The sequence below is a fragment of the Oncorhynchus nerka genome, linkage group LG20, assembly GCF_034236695.1.
Source record: "Oncorhynchus nerka isolate Pitt River linkage group LG20, Oner_Uvic_2.0, whole genome shotgun sequence".
Classification (NCBI taxonomy): Eukaryota; Metazoa; Chordata; class Actinopteri; order Salmoniformes; family Salmonidae; genus Oncorhynchus; species Oncorhynchus nerka.
The window spans coordinates 68,330,064-68,352,786 of NC_088415.1; the positions used below are offsets into that span (position 1 = coordinate 68,330,064).

A 22,723-nucleotide genomic window follows, 5' to 3' on the forward strand; every position below is an offset into this window, starting at 1 on the left:
GTTGTTTCAACACGGACCCTTAGATAAGGGTTTGATCATGTGTCTGAACAGGTACAGTGTAATTACAACTTATTTCACATTTCTGTGGCACGGAAAGTATGTATCAATGAAAATGCCTATAAAATTTCAGAAACACACACACATACACAAGCATGTACGCATGCACACGCACACACCTTCCCCCTGCGCTTGCCAGAGCTCTGGCACTGGTCGGTGGCTCCGAAGCAGAAGCAGCTGACGCAGCCTCTGGGGTGGAAGGGGTCAAAGTGGAAGGACCCGTCTCTACAGGCATCACAGCGGGCACCCTGCACGTTCCTCTACAACAACAGGACATACGGCTGCTTACTGTTACCTCCAGATTTCACAGGTCACAACCTTTTCCTGGTCACTGACCCTGCTAATAACCAATCACATTGTTTCCCAGTAGAGAAGCCCTCAGGAGATGTTAGTTTTTTTTTTTTTTTTTTTTTACAGATGAGACTATTTGAGGCTAAATTCGATGATCGACCCTGAGAAAGTCTGGTCGACATGTTAAAGACGTATATTTAACACACTATTTGCCAATTTACACTTCATTTAGACAATCCTAATATTACGAATGATTGTTTAAAAGCACACAGCATTATAAGTCACCTTGCAGAGGCACTGTCCTGTGTCTGGGTGACATATATCAGGTGTGACCCCTCCCTGGTTACAGCTACATGGGAGACAGTCGGGGAACCTGTAGAACCCTGCAGCACACCGGTCACACTGCCGCCCACCGATCCTGGGCTTACACCTTCACACACACAGAACAAATACACATACAATTAACATGATTGTACTTGGAAATCTCATCCACAGCATGTTGAAATATTCAGCTACTGGCCATGTCTTATAAGAGGAAAGGTGCTAGAAAATGACAGAGAATGTCATTCCGCACTCCACAACCTTTACCGTGTGTGGTGTTTCCTATATGAAATACTATAGTGTTTACCAGGGATCACCAACTAGATTCAGCCAAGGGATGATTTCTTTCTTGAGCGGGTGGTCTGGGGGCCGGAACATATTTACAAATAGACTGCAAATTGACCGCAAGAAGCCCAAACAGATGTAATATTTCACAAAAACATAATAATTTCAAATCTTGCTTATATTTGTATACGATGACTTGTCTCCCGATTATGAGTGGGAATACTTGGGAACAGATTTTTTTTAAATCAGCTGAATTCCTGGTGAAAAAAAAAAGTATTTTTTTAAAACTCAGAAAACGTGGGTAACCCTGGTGTATACTATGGTAAGAAATACAATAGTATTCACTGTAGTGTATTTGCAGACTTTACTGCAGTATACTGTAGTATTTACAGTTTACTATAGTATGAATACTGTAGTAAAATAACAGTAGTATATTTAAGTGATGATGTTTCATTAAAAACGTAATTTTTATTAATTCCACAAGATATAGCCCCGACACAAATCTAGGGTTGCCACCCAATCCGGCTGGTTGTTCATTCTATTGGTTTGGTTGCCAGAGTCACGACCCAGTCGTTCAGTCTTTTTGTTCTGTATCTATGGATGTGACCCAGTCATTCCTTCTAAATGTTCCATTGCCATACTGACGGGCAACGTTCTTATCCCCTGCTTGCTAGCTAGCCAACTACGGCTCACTTACAGTCACATCAAATAGTGGAGCCAGAATAACAGCAAAGTAGCTGCATTTGTTTAATCTGTTTTGTAGTGACATTTATTTCGCCTGGCATAGAAAAGGCGCTCACTCATTAGGACACTGTTGTTCAGAGGAGCTAGCCAACAACACAGCTACAGTAACACAATCACTTCAAATTGAAGCTGGAAAGACCGCAAATTAGCTGCGTTTCATTTGACCTTTTTTTGTACATGATGCTGATTCATGATTTCGACTGGCTGAGAAACGATGCCTGTGTCTCGTCCCGACTCCCGCCTCGTTCATTACTATGGGACAGCAGGAGATCGAATTTGAATATTGAAACAATGTTTCAATTCTCGGATAGACAGCCAGCAAGGTTTATACAAATCTCCGCTGTTGAAACCTAAATGTTAGTATAAAAGAAATGGGAGATAATGTCTAGATGCTTTTTATAGTGGAGATGAAGTTTATAACTTCTGACTCTGCTGATGAGACAGTGGATTCTACAGTCAGATGGAACAGAGTAAATAAGCATTTTAATGTCATAGATTTGGTAACTTGTGGAATAAACACCGGCTGGAATGCGGTTTTAACCAATCAGCATTCAGGATTAGTCCCACCCGTTGTATAAACTGTATTATAAACTGGGTGGATCGAGCCCTAAATGCTGATTGGCATACCAAGGGTATGACAAAACATTTATTTTTACTGCTCTAATTACGTTGGTAACCAGTTTATAATAGCATTAAGGCACCTTGGGGGTTTGTGGTATATGGCCAACATACCACAGGTAAGGGCTCTGTCCAGGCACGAGTGTAAGAACAGCCCTTACCTGTGGTATATTGGCCATATACCACACCGCCTCGGGCCTCAAGTATTTACTGTGGTGTGTCTGTCGTATTTACTGTAGTGCTCATTTTCTTTGACATAGAAGCGGAGAGCTTTCTCCTTTAGGAAACCTACAGCAAATGTTCTTTCACCTGTAGGTAGGTAGGACTGGGTTCTGAACAGACAGTTCAGAACTTCTGCTCTTTTTTATATCCATAGGGAACACAATATATGGTCTATACTTGTTTCTCACTTACGGGTGGCACAAATTGGGATATGGAGGAGGGGAATGGACAGGATATATGCTAATTAAATATTGCAGTATTTACTATAGTATTCCACAGTACACTATACCATTCTACACTAAGTACTACACATGACCGAGGGGTACTACAGTGTGTAGTATAGTATTATACAGTATATTACAGTTTACTACACAATTACATTGTAAGTACTGTAGTATTCTATAGTTAACTGTAGTAATTTTTATGTGGATTTAGTCTCTACACAGAGCTCTACTCACGTGCACTGTCCCGTGTCACGGTCACAGTCTCTCCCTGCGTTGGGCCTGACTCCGTTGGGGGAGCAGTCACAGCCCTCACAGCCCACTAGAGGGTGGTAGCTGAACGTCTGGCTCTCACACACATCACAGACTGGCTTCACTGTCTGGGGCGGGCAGATACACTGACCTGTCACCTCGTGGCACAGCCGCTGGCCACACTCACACGCTGGGGGGGGGGGACACACGACATAGACAGGTTAGGGTAAGAAGCTATGTGTGTGTGTGAGACATTTTAGTATCTGAAATCTACTTACGTCTACAGTAGGGGAAGCCATAGTATCCTGTGGCACATCGTGTACACTGCCGACCGATCACATGGGGCCTACAGGGACACTGGCCCCCTACAGGGTTACAGGTGGGCACCGTGGCCCTGATTTGTCACAGTAGCAGGGCAGGGCCCCGTCACTATAGGCTGCTACCAGGGAGCGGGCTGAGTCTCTGCAGAACTTGGAGGACGTTCTGGGGCTGTTGGAACAGGTAGAAAACATTCGGGGTTAGGGGTCAATCAAATAAAGTAGTTATGAAATTCTCTGAGTATTGATCGTGTTTTCATCCACACATTAAAAACAACTACTCCCTTAAAAAATGAATATAATAATCCACCCCCCCGTTAATTTCACCACACAAAGTCGAAATTTAAGTTTCAAATAAACATGATATGATCCTGCAATTGCAATCATACTGAATGACCTAATCTTCATATCACTCAGCAAAGCTGTTGACTACATTCCACAGGGCACATGGTTGTGCTTGGTCAAAGTCTTGAGAAACCCACTGGCACACGATCACTGAACTGAATACTCACTCTATAGAAAAGCTTGGTCCTCCACACTGCCTGGTGAAATCAGAGGACTGATCAAACGGCTTCTCTTTCAGGAGATCAGGGGTGTAGCTATCGTCAGGAACCACCAAGATGTAATCCTGAAGAGGTGGTACAAAACCAAACGACAATGTTGTCGGCTTATCTCTCTCAGAAACGCCCACTTTGAGACTTACCGTAGCGTAAGAAACGGTTTTACCTGACTGACTTAACAATGATAACATGTATAAAAACACACAAACCACAGGGTATTTCAGCGATACTGAACTGTTTTGTGGTTGGTCTTATCTGCAGTGGGAGACTACGGTGGGGTACAGGGTTGAGGTCAATTCCATTTCAATTCAGGAAGTACACCGACATTCAAATACTAATTACTTTCAATGCTTTTAAATTAGGAGCATCTGGAATTGAAATTTGGTTTACATTCTGAATAGACTGACATTTAAATGGGATTGACCTCAACCCAGGTGGGGTATGTTAATTATGATATCATAATTATGCTATAATAAACAGCCGACAGCAAATACAAACTTAGCTGTAAGCATTATTGGCTTACTGGATTTGAGAGCTTAGCTCTAATTGGGCGGAGTGGGGGTTACCAGGTAGAATACAGACCGCCGGTTGTTTAGTAGTTGTTTGGGACATGATCAAACACGGAGGCCAAAGAGCAGTACCGTGCAAACCTGGTAAAAGTCTAGTATCCTAGCCTCCTAAATCCTCCTGAATTACACTACAGGCATAACCACACAGGACGAGAGTGAAGGTTTTCCTGAGGAAGGTGTTCTCCTCCTTACATTATGGGCAATAATGATCAACTGTAAGTAAGCTAATTGATAGAGTAATAGTGGCTGACATGAAAAAACTGACCAGAGTGAGGGTCTTCCCGGGTGGAACCTTGAGAGAGATGGCCATGTCTTGCTGGGGAAGGTCCAGAGCGATGCGCCTCTCAGCGATGACCACCTCCCTGCAGCAGGAGACCCCCGGGCAGAAAGAGGCATTCACAGTGCCTGAGGTAGAGAGGAAGGTGGGGGTGCAGCAGGGTGTAAGGAGGCGTAGTCGTAGAGGAAGAAGGGGGGATTGGGAGAAGGACCAGCATTTGGGAAGATAAGAGGGGAGGAGAGAGAGCAAGTAGTAGAAGGAGGAGAGGAGAAAGCGTGATGAGAGGGGGTGTATTAGGCGGGTGGAGCAGTAGTAAGGAGGAGTAAAAAGAGGGAAGCGGGTATAGAGAGGGGAGGAGAGAGGAGGACAGAGGAAGAGCAGGGAGGAGAGAGAGGGGAGGTGAGAGGAGGAGAGGGGAGGTGAGAGGGGGAGGAGGAGGGGGAGGAGAGAGGAGAGGTGAGAGGAGGAGAGGGGAGGAGAGATAGAGGGGAGGATAGAGGAGGAGCGGGGATGAGAGAGAGGAGAGAAGAGAGCAGGGAGGAGAGAGAGGAGAGAGAGAGAGAGGAGAGGGAGAGAGGGGGAGGAGAGAGTGGGAGGAGGGAGTGGGAGGAGGGAGTGGGGAGGTGAGAGGAGGAGAGAGAGGGGAGGAGAGATGAGGTGAGGTGAGAGGGAAGGAGAGGAGATAAAGGGGAGGATAGAGGAGGAGCGGGGAGGAGAGAGCGGGGAGGAGAGAGAGAGAGAGGAGAAGAGAGGAGAGAGGAGGGAGTGGGGAGTAGGGGTAGGTGAGAGAAGAGAGTAGGAGGGGGAGGTGAGAGAGGGGAAGAGAGGTGAAAGAGGGGAGGAGAGGTGAAAGAGGGAGGAGAGAGGAGGGGGGGGTGGGAGAGGGGAGGAGAGAGATGAGGGGAGGAAAGATGGGGAGAGAGAGACGGGAGGAGAGAGGAGTGGGGAGTGCTCCCCTCTTAAAAGGGAATCACCTGAGCTCCAGAGTCCACTAGAACCCCCAAAACACACAACAGGCTCTCCCAGACAATACTACCATAGAATAGGGGACTAGCTGCTACTGTATGTTCATGAAAATTGATAATCGCATTCATTCTTTGAGTAGACATCCATTTCATTACATCTAGGACGATGTCGGGGTCAGTAAGATCCTGGATCATATACACTCTCTATCCAACCATATCAATCTGGATCAACAGCTTCACACAACTACATTTCGCACTAAACTCACCGGCCCACGTGTGTCCGGCATCCACCCGTACCTCCACAGGGAAGGTGGTGTGTTCAGCTTGACAGTAGTGGACCACAAACACATACCTGCCAGGAACTGGCACCCTGGCACTGAAACGGATCTCTGTCTGGAGGAATAGAGAAGGAACACAACATGTGGAGAAACGTGTAAACGCCACAGAAATAAGATCTTTGATTTTGTTGTCCGTTTCCACAGAAATGTGCTTCGTACCACTTAAAAACCTGCTCGTTAACTATATACTGTAACCCTGTAGGGATGTTACTGCCATTAATGTTAGTGAAGCTGAGGGCTTCATATCTCAAGCCCCACATGCTTTCCAGTGCTTGGTCCCACTCCAAGCAGCAGCAGTAACAGCAGCATTATTGGGGCGGCAGGTAGCCTAGTGGTTAGAGCGTTGGACTAGTAACCGAAAGGTTGCAAGTTCATATCCCCGAGCTGACAAGGTAAAAATCTGTCGTTCTGCCCCTGAACAGGCAGTTAAACCCACTTCCTAGGCCGTCATTGAAAATAAGAATTTGTTCTTAACTGACTTGCCTAGTTAAATAAAGGTAAAATAAAGTATACAGGCCCAGCTCCATGCATGTACCTGGGGAGATTTGAGTAGTATCCCTTCACTCTGGGCTCCAGGGAATGGGAAGCCCCCAGCCCCTGACTGTCGTCTTCGTCTCCACTCTTCACTCTCCCTCTGCTGGGGGACGGCATGTGGGGAGGAGAGTGCATCCCGAGCTGCGTCCAGAACCAGCGCTGTGGAGGGCCTGTCGTACTGGCTGGGAACACAGTACTGACTGGAGGGATGAAGGAAAGGGGGAACAGAACACAGAAGGTTGGGGAGTCTGAAAAGGCACCCTATTCCCTACATATAGTGCACTACATTTGACCAGGGTCCATTTCAGAAGCAGCTTCTGATGTGTTTGCTAAGCACTACTGGGATACAATGTGACTGGTTATTAGCAGGGGCAGTGACCACATAAAGGTTGTGACCTGTGACAGCTTTCACATGTAGACATCCTATAACTATCACATTCTCTCTCATGTATAGAAGCCCCTAAAGCTCTCTCTCTCACACACACACACACTTTTCTTGAGTGGAGCAAACCTCAATCCCCTATGCCCTCAGACTTGATCTTAACCCCATTAACTCTCTCTATCGTTCTCCTTCATCCACTCTCAAGTCCCTTCGAGTCAAAACCTCACTCTTTCTTTTCTCGGGTTTTAAGTCCTTATCAATCCTCTTATCACCAATTCTTGGCAAGCTATGTGTTTTCTCAGGCCTGATGTGGGGCTGATCTTTTCATGCTTTCCCTCCTTATTTTGCTTTGTGGAAACAGCAGAACAACATGAAAGGAAAGGCCTTTTGTAATGTGCCTGAACCATCAGCATCAAACAACACGCCCTGACCGTAGATTGCTTTGTATGTTTCTATTTTTAGTTTGGTCAGGGTGTGATGTGGGTGGTTATTCTAAGTTTTGTTCTATGTTTTATATTTCTATGTGTTTGGCCTGGTGTGGTTCCCAATCAGAGGCCGCTGTCAATCGTTGTCTCTGATTGAGAACCATACTTAAGCAGCCTGGTTTCGCCCTTGAGTTGTGGGTAGTTGTTTTCTGTTTTGTGTGGATCACCTGACAGAACTGTTTCGTTCTCGTTATTCCTCGTTGTTATTTTGTTTAGTGTTCAGCTTTGATTACATTTACAACATGAACGCTTACCACGCTGCGTTCTGGTCTACTCCTTCCACCAACGAAAACCGTTACAGTCTTGACCAGGGTTTTCCCCCCTCACTTTCACTGTTTATTTTCCCTGAGATATCACCTTGATTATTACCTTAAACAATAGTGGAGTTTACACTGAAAGCGGTGTAGAAATAGCCTGTATCTATCTGTATAATAACAGGACCGGTGCTGCTGACAACTAGTCATCAGCAGCAACCATTCTGGCGTGGTCACTGGCTGTCAGACCAGTGTTCAAATCGGATTTGTTTTCTTTCATATACTTTTGAAGGTGTGATTATGCCTGCCCAGAGTACAAATTAGCACTTTTGTGACTATTCCATTGGTTCCATTGCATCAGGAAAGCTCAATCAAGTGCAGCTTTAAGTATTTGGAAGGAAACAAGTACTAGTTGAACCCAGGTGTGCTAGGTGGAGAGGAGAAGTTGGCCTGGATATCAGACAGCCTCAGTTAAGTGACCCTGGCTGAGGAATGCATTGAATCACACCTGGAAAACAGATGTGTGGAAGGTAAGCATCCCCACAACAGCATCTACCCCCCCCCCCCCCCCAGAGACACTGCTACTGATTTCACAACAAGCCCTCGACCTGGAAAATACAGGCATGACTATTACTACCACGTTTGCTCATTGCTGCTGATTGCTAGTTGTCAAAAACACCAGCTGGTCTATTTTGAAGAAGCCACTTAAAGTCCCCTGGCATTACAACATAGTATTATGAGGTAAGGCGGCTTACCTGTCCTCAGTGAAGCGTCCGTGGACAGAGACGCAGAGCACCTTGGGGTCCAGGTACTCCATGGAGAACTCCTCCACGGGCACTGCATACACTTTATACTACAGAGGAATACACAGTCAAAATGGCAACAGGAAATACAAGTATTTCATTTGAACATGAACTCACTTTTATAGGTACCAGTAGGTACCGGTAGTCGGTACCCTTCCATTTACTAGAGAATATGCACACTGCAATATAAAAAAGGACGGCAAAGCAGAAGAGGCTGCATTACGTGAGGATCTTGCTGCTATGCAACGGGATAATAAAAGGGTTCTTTCTCACCAGCAGCATTGAGGCTGTGGAAGTCTGTAGAAGAAGCTCGGCCTTGTGGGTAAACTGGAACACTGCAGCGCGATTGGTTCCGTCAACTGCCACACTGCGACAAAGGAAGCTGCATGGACAAGTATTGGATGAACACCCTCAATGACCAACGGTATTACAGAGCTGGAGAGCTGCGGTAAAACACGTTTATTACACAAAATGCACACAAATGACTTGCCAACCCCGCCTATCGAGTACAGACGATATAAACACTACTGAAGGACAGGAACGGAACATTGCACTCTCAGTAAACGTACAGTACACACACAAACCTGTAATGGCAGCTGTAGATGTTGGCTCTGGCCTGGATATGGCTCTCTGATTGGCCAGCGATGATGAGGTTGACGTTCTGGACCATGTCTACCTCGCTGGCATACTCCAGGACCAAGATGTAGGGACCGGGTGGAGACACGCGCAGGCTCAGCTGTAACTGGGCCTACAGGACCCACACACAGACATGGGGGAGGGCAAATGCAGCGTCTCAGAGTCACACTACGCATTTACTGTCCAACTATAAAATAAAAGCCATAAAACATGACAATCAGAGGGACAAAAAGTATGTTTGTGAGCGTATTTTAGCGTGTGTGTGTGTGTGTGGGGGTGTGTGTGCGCAGCAGAGCCCCAGACCTACCTGTCTCCCGGTGAGCGACGCCATCTCGGGGTGGGCTGGAGTTGGCCGGCGGACGAGGGCCTGTCTCCTCCTGCGTCTCCACTGGCTGGAGAACTGGCCCTGAGAGCCCAGCACAGAGCTGAACCTGTTCATAGCCATGTGCTTATACAGCATACAGCTGGAGGGGAGGGAGGGAGGGAGGGAGGGAGGGAGGGAGGGAGGGAGGGAGGGACAGACACAACTGCGGTCAGAGTTTGAGGATAACATGCGTTTAAACAACACAACCTTGCACAGACTACATGTATGTACAGTCCATACATTGAACAGATATACTGTCTGATGCCAACATGCACCTGACAGAACTGTATGCCTTGGTAAAGAGCATTGGGGGAACAGGGGGCTTACTTTGTATCTCTGTCTGCGGTGAATGTGTACGTGCAGGGCTGGGCGATCTTCTCCTGGAGGAAGGGAGCCTCGTAGTAATCACTGGGCAGCAGCACCAAGTAGTCCTGGGAGGGCAGTGGAGAGCAGAGAGAGAGAAGAACACATTTATGACCTATTCCTCTACCTCTTTTTTCTCTTCGGTCACTGACAGATGGTATCACAGACTAACAGTCCTGGCCTCACCAGTAGAAGGCCCTCTGCCTGGATGCGTATGATCCATTTCCCAGGGGTCAGTGTGAAGGGCTCAGCGAAGCCGTCCCCAGGGACCGTGAGGTAAGCAGGGGAGGAGCTAGAAGGAAACACCACTTCCTTACTCTGACCTGACCCTGCAGGATATAATCAACCAATCAATGAATTAATCATTCAATCAACCAATCAGGATACAGTTAAATACAGTTAAACAAAGCAACACAAGACCTTACAGTTAACAGCACCAAGGTTGACGTGTATTCATGTAGTCTAAGACAGGGTTTCCCAACCCTCTCCTCAGGGACATCTGATTTAACTGACACACCGGATTCAATTAGTCAACTAATCACCAAGCTGTTGACAACTTGAGGTGTGTCAGTTTAGGGTTAAAACCAAAATGTCTGGGTGGGCCCGAGGTATAACAGTAACAGTGTGATTAGGCACCCCATGCCATTTCAAGGTAGTAATGCAGGAATGGGCAACTCCAGTCCTCGGAGGCCTGATTGGGTTCACACTTTAATCACTGTCCCAGCCAGCGAACTCACCTGACTCCAATAATCAACTAATGCTCATCTTCAGATTAGAACGTGCAAATTAGAGGAGTTGCTCATCCCTGTAGTAAAGCATTGCCAAACAAAAGATCACGGAAAGACTTGCATGAAACACTTTTACAGCCTATACTGTAAGTGTATCCGTGCATCTGTGTTTTTGAGGGGTGCACGGGAGATAAAACTGTTTCTGCTTGATAGGAGACGAATATGACGTTGTGTGAAGCAGGAGTTAGAGAGGCAGCCTTACCTTGGCCACCTCGGACATAGGTAGCCGTTACACCACCAGTCACACTGTCCTGGCTGCTGGGGTTAACGTACCGCAGGACAAGTCGGAACAAGGATCGCCTTGCCTCGTCCACATGCACTGTTACTCTCACTTCACTCTGCAGGGACAGGAGTTAGACACAGCTGATGGGGGGGGGTGTACAGTTATACTGTTAGTAGACTAGAAGGCCATGCTGGTAGACAAGGTAGAGGGATAGAAGGGGGTTAGAAAGGGAAGACGGAGCAGTAAGCTGATCAACAGAGGAGAGCAGAGCTAGCCTGGTCCCGCGACCACAGGAGTAGGCAAGACAGCACAAACAGATCCGGGACCAGGCTATAGCCGAGCAGAGGGGAAACACCCATCACTTACAGTCACAGCAAGTGTGAAAATCAGGCTCGTCCACCACCAAGATCCTGGCTCGGCCTCGCCCCCTATCCCGCCGCCCCTGTGTGGGTCTGCGGGGGGTAGTGGTGACGTAGCGAACCATTATGTGGAAGGGGCCGGGGAAACCCACAGCTAACGATAGGATCACCTCTGGCTGAGGAGAAACAGGGGTGGCACCTTATTCCCTATATAGGGCACTACTTTTGACCAGAGCCTTGTCAAAAGTAGTGCACTATACAGGGAATAGGGTGCCATTTCGGACACACACCAGGGTTAGGACTGACTGGGAGAGTGGCCTGCTACTGTACAGCCGACAATCACTCCAACACACTCAAAAGAAATACACTACCACCACAACAATCACCACAAAAGCCAACACCATCCACCAAGCATATTCATCATAAGAAATGCCTGTAGCACCATCTAGCACTTCTACAAAGAATGTACACCAGAAATGAGGCTTAGAGAAGAAGGGGAAAAAAGCCACTATTAAATAATCAAGATGTCAAGCAGGTCAGGCAGGAACAGGTTTAAGGTCCACCTATCAGCATCATCATGTGTCTTACCTGCGCTGGGGACATGATGGCGTAACCTCTCCAGCTGAATCCTGGGAACGTTTGGGGGTCGTAGCCAAAGCGTACGGGCCTGGCGTTGGGGGTGATGCCATCCTCCACCTCATACCTCAGGTGGTGCAGGCTGGGGAAGTAGTAGTTAGGTGCTGGCCTGGTACGGTCAGACAGGAGGGGAGAGAAGGGGTGGAGGGAGAGAGAGTAAGAATAAAACACTTGAGCAATGTTTCCTATGTTTGGAACATAATCATGGCAGTCGTGATTTAGAATGCATGAAATCTGAGGTTTTAGGATTTTCTTTTTGTTTCTTGCCATTCATCAGCATTTAACAACATTTGCTCCAATTCGTGTGAGAACTTAAGCAGCATGTCAAAAACATGTCATTGTCTTTAGTTTCCGTCCGTCCTTACTCAGTGCAGGTGCGGCCCACTACGTTCTTCCGACACTGGCACTGTCCAGACATCTCATCACACCCTCTGCCTATGGCTCCTCCCACATCACACTGGCAGCCTATCGGAGAGAAGCAGCAGGTCAATCAGGTCTTTCTGATTAACACACAACCATAACTGATCATGAGGTCAAGCTGTGACCCGAGGTTAACTACGCATCTATTACTCAAACAATGTTTGGTCAAGAGTGACAATCTTTGTAGAATAAGAAAGGCGCACCCTGCACTGTGAAACAGTCAGAGGCTGAGTCTCAACCCATTAGTTAGATGGATAAGATAAAGGCCGTGTGTTCATAGGAAGCCCGTCTGGTTCATGTTTGGTCAGCTGACTCACCTTGACAGCCAAAATAGTTCCTCTTCTGCAGCAGGTAGTAGCCCTCCTTGCACGTGTCACAGGTATGGCTGCACACGTCGGGCTTGCAGTAACACTGGCCACTTTTCTACAAAAGGAGTCCATGTTGAAGTTAACGGGGAACTGCCAGCGATAGGTGAATGTTACCAAGTAAATTGGGATTTTTAGTCGTGCAATAAAGGAATATATCCAAGACAAATGGACCTCCTAGTTAAACAGTAAGCAATTGATGGTTAAATGACTGTGTCAGCATCATAAGGCGGTATGAACAGACAGAGGTAGACAGACACACCTGTTGACACTCTCCTACCCCACTCAGGGTGCCTTTGACGCCACAGCGACACTCTGGGAGAGAGACAGGAAGCATAAAGTGAGAAAGTCTCCAAACTAATGAGTCACACATTATTATTCAGTGATGCAACGACAATACAATAAAACACAGAAGCAGAGACATTCTAGAATACAAGGGCTGTAAAAGGGAAGGAGAGAGAGAGAGAGAGAGAGAGAGAGAGAGAGAGAGAGAGAGAGAGAGATAAAAGAGGGGGGATAAACTCTACAGGATACCAGAAGCAACAAAAATCTTCTGAGCTGCACATATCCACATCAAAGGGACCAGGGGAGCCACTGCTCTCTCTTTCTCTCCCTCTTTCAGAGAACAAGCCTCAGTATCCGTTCAGCCACATTAAAACCCGAGGCATTTCTGGAATATTAAAATCTCTTCTTCCCTCCATCCATATGTCTCCTGGCAGCAGGCAGGCGGTGGTGATAACATTCTTGCTGCAGAGTAGAGCTGTAACTCTAGACAGGTATCTGGACAAAGCCTGCGGCTGTTCCTACACTGCACCGGCTGGTTGAGAAGAAAGTCAGCTCTGAATTATGAGGATGACGAAGGCGATTTTAGGGCACATATTTCTTTAAGCAAGGGGTATTCTCATTTTCTTTCCCCCCCTACAACTGACACCTGTATCCCACCGACAGGGAGGTTATTGTTGCACTGGCAAAGATGTACTCCTTTTCCAATCAAAAAGCATTTACCTCATGGAACCACAAAGTTTTAGTGACACTGCTGTTAACAGAGCACCACATTGAGAGAAGAGAACCACACTTTTCCCTTGGGCGCTCTGTGTTACCATGTTTTCCCAAAACATCCTTAGGAGGGACAGAAAGAAAGAGTTGTTTCTGACATGCTGCCATGTCTACTGGGCGAAGAGGCAGAGTGGTTTCTGATGTCAGCACTTCCTCAGGTTTAATAACACCGGTTATCTAATACTGCTGAAAACACTGCTGATTGCTGCCTTCTCCACACGCAGGTGTGCAGTGCAACCCAGATTTCTGGAGGGATTGGAGTTTCTCTTTTTCTTTCTTTTCAGGTTTTAACAGACCGGGACACTCAAAAAGAAACACTATACTGTTACCAAGTACAGTACCAGTCAAAGGTTTGGACACACCTACTCATTCGAGGGTTTTTCTTAATTTTTTCAAACTATTTTCTACATTGTAGAATAACAGTGAAGGCATCAAAACTATAAAATAACACATACTGCATCATGTAGTAACCAAAAAAGTGTTAAACAAATTTAAATATATTTTAGATTCTTCAAAGTAGCCACCCTTTGCCTTGATGACAGCTTTGCAAACTCTTGGAATTGTCTCAACCAGCTTCATGAGGTAGTCACCATGAATGCATTTCAATTAACAGGTGTGCCTTGTTAAAAGTCAATATGTGGAATTTCTTTCCTTCTTAATGCGTTTGAGCCAATCAGTTATGTTGTGACAAGGTAGGGGTGGGTATACAGAAGATAGCCCTATTTGGTAAAAGACCAAGTCCATATTATGGCAAGAACAGCTCAAATAAGTAAAGAGAAACAACAGTCCATCATTACTTTAAAACATGAAGGTCAGTCAATACGGAACATTTCAAGAACTTTGAAAGTTTCTTCAAGTCGCAACTGGCTCTCATGAGGACCGCCACAGAAAAGGAAGACCCAGAGTTACCCCTGCTGCAGAGGAGAAGTTCATTAGAGATACCAGCCTCAGAAATTGCAGCCCAAATAAATGCTTCAGAGTTTAAGTTACAGACACATCTCAACATCAACTGTTCAGAGGAGACTGAATCAGGCCTTCATGGTCAAATTGCTGCAAACAAACCACTACTAAAGGACACAAATAAGAAGAAGAGACTTGCTTAGGCCAACAAACACGAGCAATGGACATTAGACTGGTGGAAATCTGTCCTTTGGTCTGATGAGTCCAAATGTGAGATTTTTGGTTCCAACCGTCATGTCTGTGTGAGACGCAGAGTTGGTGAACGGATGATCTCTACATGTGTGGTTCCCACTGTGAAGCATGGAGGAGGAGGTGCGATGGTGATTTGTTTGTGACACTGTCAGTGATTTATTTAGAATTCAAGGCACACTTAACCAGCATGACAACCACAGCATTCTGCAGCGATTACTCCATACCATCTGGTTTATGCTTAGTGGGACGATCATTTGTGTTAAAACATGACAATGACCCCAACACACCTCCAGGCTGTGTAAGGGCTATTTGACGTAGAAGGCGACTGTTAGAGTGCTACATCAGATGACCTGGCCTCCACAATCACCCTTGAATGAGTAGATGTGTCCAAACTTTTGACTGGTACTGTATATCAAAACTTTCCAACAGACTAATTAGCGATGGATGAAACATTGATTTTACATCAGGATTTCTGTTGTCTGATGCAGCAGATATCAGTAAAGTAATGTTAACCCATTGTTCTGTACCATATGTGCTGTATCCAACTCATCTATTCATGAACGCTAGAAAAACTGGCTACAACACATAGAATGGGACGAGGCTTCAGTCGGTTGGGGTCACATGTAGGTCACCAACCTATACAGCCGCTGGGGTTCTCTGTCGCCAGGTTCCAGTAGAGAGGTTTACACATGTCACACAGTGTTCCCTCCACGTTGGGCAGGCAGTCACAGGAACCCTGTTGTCAGGACAACCCACATAGACAGACAGACATAGTAATGAAGGAAAGAGTCAACGCAAATGCTAACATCAGCTTAAATGCCAGCAAATGTCAAAGTATGCTTTTCCCTCAGAGACAATCTAACAGTCCCTTCTTTTGGCACTGGAGGTGCCTCGGGAACAGTATGTTATGAAGCAGACAGCTTGGAATGATTTAGAGATGGATACATGACTCAGCATCACATGGAGACACAGTATTGGCTTGGTACTCAGCATTAAGGAGAAGGATTGGTGTAAGGCCTTGCCACAGACTAGTGTCCTGTCCAGGCGGTGTACTGGCGTATCAAGCTTCAGAAACCAGAGATAGGCTCCTACCTTACAGGCTGTCCTGGCTGAGACAAGGCTATTTACTTACTTACAGCATATTGGGAGAACACTGTTTAAAAAGTAGTAGCTTTAATGTGGAACAAAACCCGAAAACAAAAGTTACACTTAACCTAAATCCAATTGTTCCAGTTGTGTAATACATTTCAATAACTATTCACAATGTTAATGACGTTTCCTTTCCAACTCAACATTTCACACAAAGCACAAACCCCCAAGGAAGAAAAATGGTCAAATCAGCTTCTGGAAATCCTGCGTTCCTGGAGCATTGATACAGCCAGGCCGTGTTTCCTTATTTTATTTTAATGGAAGGAAGTCGCTTTTCCTCTTTTGATTATAGTTAATTGTCATTTCCAGCGGGAGGTTAAATAAAAACCCACTTCCTTGTAAACATTACCGGATACGGGGTTTAGCAATACTGTTATCAGATGTAGGAATGTGAATAGAGCACAGGAGGCTGCTGAGGGGAGGACAGCACATAATAATGGCTGGAATGGATTGAATGGTATCAAACACATTATTCCATTCCAGCCATTACTGTGAGTCCGTCCTCCCCAATTAAGTTGCCACCAACCTTCTGTGGAATAGACACATGTGAACACACCAACTGATGATCACAGGCCCTTGTTCTATGTCTATGTCTTGTTCTATGACTGCAGGTTACTCCCGTTGCCTCAGCTACTAAAACAATCCAGATAAAAGAGGCTGAGAGTTTGCCATGTTGGGGAAGGCAAATACATCTCATAAAGTAAAGTAAAGATTTCTCAGTCAGCCATGTTGTGGGAGGCATAGGCTACGTACCGTTTGTGGATCTGCTGTGCTGAACTCTGACCCTGCTGGGTTACACTGGGTGATGGAGGCTGGAAGAAACAATGTAAATGTTTTCCCCTCAACCTACGACATGAATCTTTTCCCCTCAAACTCCACTCTGGACCTCAAAGCCAGTTCCACTGAATGTTTTCATTGTTCCCCTCTAACACAGGGACTGATTTAGACCTAAGACACCAGGTGTGTGCTCCTCCTGCTCTATATGTATCAACTGGGCACCAAATGTAACTAAGTGGCAAGTGTGCTAATGTAATAAGTACAGAACACTCCCAAAAGCAATCAATTCCAGGTCTGTAAAACCTCACCCAAATTCTAATTTTATAAAGAGGACAGACAGCTTTGCTCTAAGCATACATTTACAGAACAGTACTTTGTTAGCAAGGTCTGGACTTGAAGTAAACCTGTACCACTAGGCTGGATATGAAAACAATATCCACACTAATACATTTTAAACATTGAATAAACCACATTGAGACAACACCCCCCTGTGAAACACAACCATCTCCCGTGGGGATGCCACATCTTATGACCACCTCTATATCCACATCACAAAGACGGTTTAGGTTACAGGTAGCCAATCAAAGTGTCTAGAGCCCGTGGTCTTGTGGGAACACACCCAGTTTCTACCACATACAGTTGAAGTCAGAAGTTTACATACATCTTAGCCACATACATTTAAACTCAGTTTTTCACAATTCCTGATTTAATCCCAGTAAATATTCCCTGTTTTAGGTCAGTTAGGATCACCACTTTACTTTGTTAAATGTCAGAACATTAGTAGAGAGAATGATTCATTTCAGCTTTTATTTCTTTCATCACATTCCCAGTGGGTCAGAAGTTTACATACACTGAGTTAGTATTTGGTAGCATTGCCTTTAAATTGTTTAACTTGGGTCAAATGTTTTGGGTAGCCTTCCAGAAGCTTCCCACAATACGTTGGGTGAATTTTGGCCCATTCCTCCTAACAGAGCTGGTGTAACTGAGTCAGGTTTGTAGGCCTCCTTGCTCGCACACTCTTTTTCAGTTCTGCCAATAAATGTTCTATGGGAATGAGGTCAGGGCTTTGTGGTGGCCACTCCAATACCTTGACTTTGTTGTCCTTAAGCCATTTCCCCACAACTTTGGAAGTATGCTTGGGGGTCATTGTCCATTTGGAAGACTTATTTGCGACCAAGCTTTAACTTCCTGACTGATGTCTTGAGATGTTGCTTCAATATATCCACATAATTATCCTCCTCATGATGCCATCTATTTTATGAGGTGCACCAGTCCCTCCTGCAGCACCCCCACAACATGATGCTGCCACCCCTGTGCTTCACGGTTGGGATGGTGTTCTTCGGCTTGCAAGCCTCCCCCTTTTTCTTCCTAACATAACGATGGTCATTATGGCCAAACAGTTCTATTTTTATTTCATCAGACCAGAGGACATTTCTCCAAAAAGTACGATCTTTGTCCCCATATGCAGTTGCAAACCGTAGTCTGGCTTTTTTTATGGTGGTTTTGGAGCAGTGGCTTCTTCCTTGCTGAGCGGCCTTTCAGGTTATGTCGATATAGGACTCGTTGTACTGTGGATGTAGATACTTTTGTACCCGTTTCCTCCAGCATCTTCACAAGGTCCTTTGCTGTTATTCTGGGATCGATTTGCACTTTTCGCACCACAGTACGTTAATCTCTAGGAGACAGAGCGCGTCTCCTTCCTGAGCGGTATGATGGCTGTGTAGTCCCATGGTGTTTATACTTGCGTACTATTGTTTTTACAGATAAACGTGGTACCTTCAGGCATTTGGAAATTGCTCCCAAGGATGAACCAGACTTGTGGAGGTCTACAAATATTTTTCTGAGGTCTTGGCTGATTTATTTTGATTTTCCCATGATGTCAAGCAAAGAGGCACTGAGTTTGAAGGTAGGCCTTGAAATACATCCACAGGTACACCTCCAATTGACTCAAATTATGTCAATTAGCCTATCAGAAGCTTCTAAAGCCATGACATTTTCTGAAATTTTCCAAGCTGTTTAAAGGCACAGTCAACTTAGTGTATGTAAACCTCTGACCCACTGGAATTGTGATACAATGAATTATAAGTTAAATAATCTGTCTGTAAACAATTGTTGGCAAAATGACTTGTGTCATGCACAAAGTAGATGTCCTAACCGACTTGCCAGAAATTTGTGGAGTGGTTGAAAAACAAGTGTTAATGACTCGAACCTAAGTGTATGTAAACTTCCAACTGTATGTCCTGACCCCAGAGACCATGGTTTCGATCTCTGTGTCCACCCTCTCCCTCTAATTCTAACCTGTCTAAATAAAGCACAATAATATGAACGGATAATAGAAAAGAAAGAAAGTGTCTAGTGAGGCAGGGGGGTTACCTGAACACTGAGGGAAGCGGAGGCCTGACCCGGCACAGCGATCACACTGCTGTCCCACCACCCCAGGGCGACATAGACACTGGCCTGATACTTGGTTACACATGGAGTCATAGGAACCCTCCCCTAAACACTGGCAGGCTAGGGAGAGAGAGACATGGAGAGGGACTGTGAGATGTCTCATGTGAGAATGATATGGCTTAGCATTCAAATCAAATGTCTCCGACGGCACAGCTCATACTAAATCCTTTCAATACTGGAGTGGGCCAAGTTTGCCGTTGCTTTCTGAGTATTGTTTTGTTCAAACAACCATGGGTCAAGAATAGAAATAGAATGACTAGATTAGATTATATTTCTACTGGGTAAATGAGTGTGAATGAGTGTTGGGATTTACATGTTATTGTGGGTGAATCAAGGTATGTAGCTCTACAGAGCTGAAGAGGAGGCTACATTAAACCCTGTGAGATTATGCCCATCGGTTTTTCAAACAGCAGCAACAGCAAGGTCATGGAAAGGTCACTGTGGGCATATCAGTGTCTGCAATACAGTAGCCCTCCCATGGGTGCGGCCAAAACAAGAGGATTAAAACACGTACAGGCACAGTCTGGGTATCCATAGTAACCAGGGGCACACTGGTCACATTGACTTCCGAAGTAGTTGACACGGCAACGGCACTGTCCGTTGAGCCCACAGACCCTGTCAGTCACACCTGCACCGTCACAGCGGCACACTGAAGTGGTGGGAAAGTTTTTACGGTTTACATCAACTACAGGTTGATAGATTTTTTGTCAACAATTAAACAAAACAATTGATTTTCAAACAACTTGAACTTTCGTGAGGTCATGTTACGTGGTAAAATGAACTTCAAAGAGGATGACAATTGTTGATCTATTTCAGTTGTGGTTTCATGAGAGGGAAAGGTTTCTCACCTTGGCAGTTAGGAAAGGAGTGGTGCCCTGGTCGACAGCGGTCACATCTCTCGCCCTCCACCCCTCCACGACATACGCAGCGCCCTGATGCGTCACACATCTCCAGCACCGAACCACTGCCGTCGCACACACACTCTGAACAAACACAAAGATACAATGCAGAAGACACATGCTATTTGAGGTGTGGTTTGGTGAGAGGGAGGTGGGCGACAGGTTTCTCACCTTGGCAGTTAGGGAATGAGTGGTGCCCTGGTCGACAGCGGTCACATCTCTCACCCTCCACACCATCACGACAGATGCAGCGCCCTGACGCATCACACAACTCCAGCACTGATCCACCGCGGTCACACACACACCCTGAACACACACATACACAAAAAGACTCATGTCAGATGGCACACAATCTCTGAATACACAAAATACCCCTTTTAGCTCACATTTCAACACCGAAAAGTTAGATTTAGGCTCAAACAAACAATGGGAAGCCCCACAGTCTTTCCCACGGCATGTGCCATGGCCAATGAGCCCTTCTTTGGCACAGTTTAACAGCAGGATATGACAAATGCATCTCTTTTAACCATATTTACACTGGCACTGACTGTGCCACTGGTGGCACTAAGGGTGACAGACTGGTCAAGTCAAGCCTGGCAGAGAGAAGCATGCAAGATCTTGGCTGGTGGTTGAACTGGGCACATGGGCATTGGGAGTCAGAGAATACCTCCATTGTTTTATTTCCCCCTACCAGCTCGCTCCTTAAAAATAAAAACAGCCCTCAGACGGCTAAAGATGAAATTCCTTCTCGGAATGGATGAACACTGGATGAACATAAATGATTGTTGTTGCCCACATTCCTAGACAAACAATGAAAATAAATATTGGAGACAGACAGAATCAAAGAACTGGTATTTATATCCTCGTTTAAAAAATTAAATAAAAAACATCTTTCCAATCTGGCTTTTTTCCTTTAAACTGATTCCAGCAAGAGAGAAAAAGTGGGAATTCAAAATCCAATCAAACGCTATTGGTCGCATACGCATATTTGGCAGATTTTATTGCGGGTTAGCAAAATGCTTGTGTTCCTAGCTCCAACAAGTGCAATAATATCTCTTCAATACACAACAATACACACATATCTAAAAAAGTAAACGAATGGAATGAATTGGTTGGTGATCATTGCTAGACAACCATTTTCAAGACTTACCATAGATTTTGAAGTAGATTTAAGTCAAAACTGTAACTCGGTCACTCAAGAACATTCACTGTCTTCTTGGTAAGCAACTCCAGTGTAGATTTGGCCTTGTGTGTTAGGTTATTGTCCTGCTTAAAGGTGAATTAATATCCCAGTGTCTGTTGGAAAGCAGACGGAACCAGGTTTTCCTCTAGGATTTTGCCCGTGCTTAGCTCCATTTAGTTACTTTTTTTATCCTGAAGAATTCCCCAGTCCATAATGATTACAAGCATACTCATAACATGATGCAGCCACCCCTATGCTTGGAAATATGGATGGTGGTACTCAGTAATGTGTTGTATTGGATTTGTCTCAAACATGAAACTTTGTAATCAGGACAAAAAGTTAATTGCTTTGCCACATTTTTTGTAGAATTACTTTAGTGCCTTTATACAAAAAGGATTCATGTCTTGGAGTAGTTCAATTCTGTACAGGCTTCCTTCTTTTCACTCTGTCATTTAGGTTAAAATTGTGGAGTAACTACAATGTTGTTGATCCATCCTCAGTTTTCTCCTATTACAGTCATTAAACTCTGTAACTGTTTTAAAGTCACCGTTGCACCATTGGACTCATGGTGAAATCCCTGAGCGGTTTCCTGTATCTTTGTAGTGACTGGGTGTATTGAAACACCATCCAAAGTGTAATTAATAACTTCAACATGTTCATAGGGATATTCAATGTATTTCTATTTTTTATTTTACTTATCTACCAATAGGTGCCCTTCCTTGCAAGGCATTGGAAAATCGCCCTGGTCTTTGTGGTTGAATCTGTGTTTGAAATGAACTGCTCGACTGATGGGCCTTACAGACAATTGTAAGTGTGGGGTACAGAGATGAGGTAGTCATGCAAAAATCATGCTAAACACTATTACCGCACACAGAGTGAGTCCATGCAACTTATTATGTGACATATTAAGGATTGTTTTACTCCTGAAGTTATTTAGGCTTGCAATAACCAAGGGGTTGAATACTTATTGACTCAATACATTTCAACTTCTCATTTTTTATTAATTTGTACAAATAAAATAAAAAACATAATTCCACTTTCACATTATGGGGTATTGTGTGTTAGTCAGTGTAAAAAAAAACTGCATATAATCAATTTTACATTCAGGCTGTAACACAACAAAATATGGAAAAAGTCAAGGGGTGTGAATACTTTCTGAAGGCACTTGCAAAAGTATTCACCCACTTGGCGTTTTCCTATTTTGTTGCATTACAACCTGTAATTTAAATTGATTTTTATTTTGGATTTCATGTAATAGACATACACAAAATAGTCCAAATTGGTGAAGTGAAATGAAAAAAATAACTTTAAAAAATTCTTAAGAATACAAAAAAGAGAAGTGGTGCGTGCATTTGTATCCACCCCCTTTGCTATGAAGCCCCTAAATACGATCTGGTGCAACCAATT

At 44.9% G+C, this 22,723-nt stretch overlaps 1 protein-coding gene across 1 annotated transcript in view; it reads right to left on the reverse strand.

Moving 5' to 3' along the window:
* The window catches only part of LOC115103010 (laminin subunit alpha-3-like), a 125,638-nt gene that overhangs the window by 35,469 nt on the left and 67,446 nt on the right, over positions 1-22,723 (reverse strand). Inside the window, 26 exon segments of the mRNA XM_029623556.2 lie at positions 177-317; positions 634-778; positions 2,997-3,201; positions 3,290-3,403; positions 3,406-3,500; positions 3,841-3,956; positions 4,723-4,862; positions 5,966-6,092; positions 6,573-6,771; positions 8,448-8,545; positions 8,769-8,877; positions 9,080-9,243; positions 9,439-9,595; positions 9,823-9,926; positions 10,045-10,187; positions 11,236-11,404; positions 11,817-11,973; positions 12,230-12,329; positions 12,602-12,707; positions 12,912-12,964; positions 15,494-15,593; positions 16,760-16,818; positions 19,157-19,294; positions 19,749-19,883; positions 20,083-20,217; positions 20,305-20,439. Of these exon segments, the coding sequence (XP_029479416.2) occupies positions 177-317; positions 634-778; positions 2,997-3,201; positions 3,290-3,403; positions 3,406-3,500; positions 3,841-3,956; positions 4,723-4,862; positions 5,966-6,092; positions 6,573-6,771; positions 8,448-8,545; positions 8,769-8,877; positions 9,080-9,243; positions 9,439-9,595; positions 9,823-9,926; positions 10,045-10,187; positions 11,236-11,404; positions 11,817-11,973; positions 12,230-12,329; positions 12,602-12,707; positions 12,912-12,964; positions 15,494-15,593; positions 16,760-16,818; positions 19,157-19,294; positions 19,749-19,883; positions 20,083-20,217; positions 20,305-20,439 (3,344 nt within the window).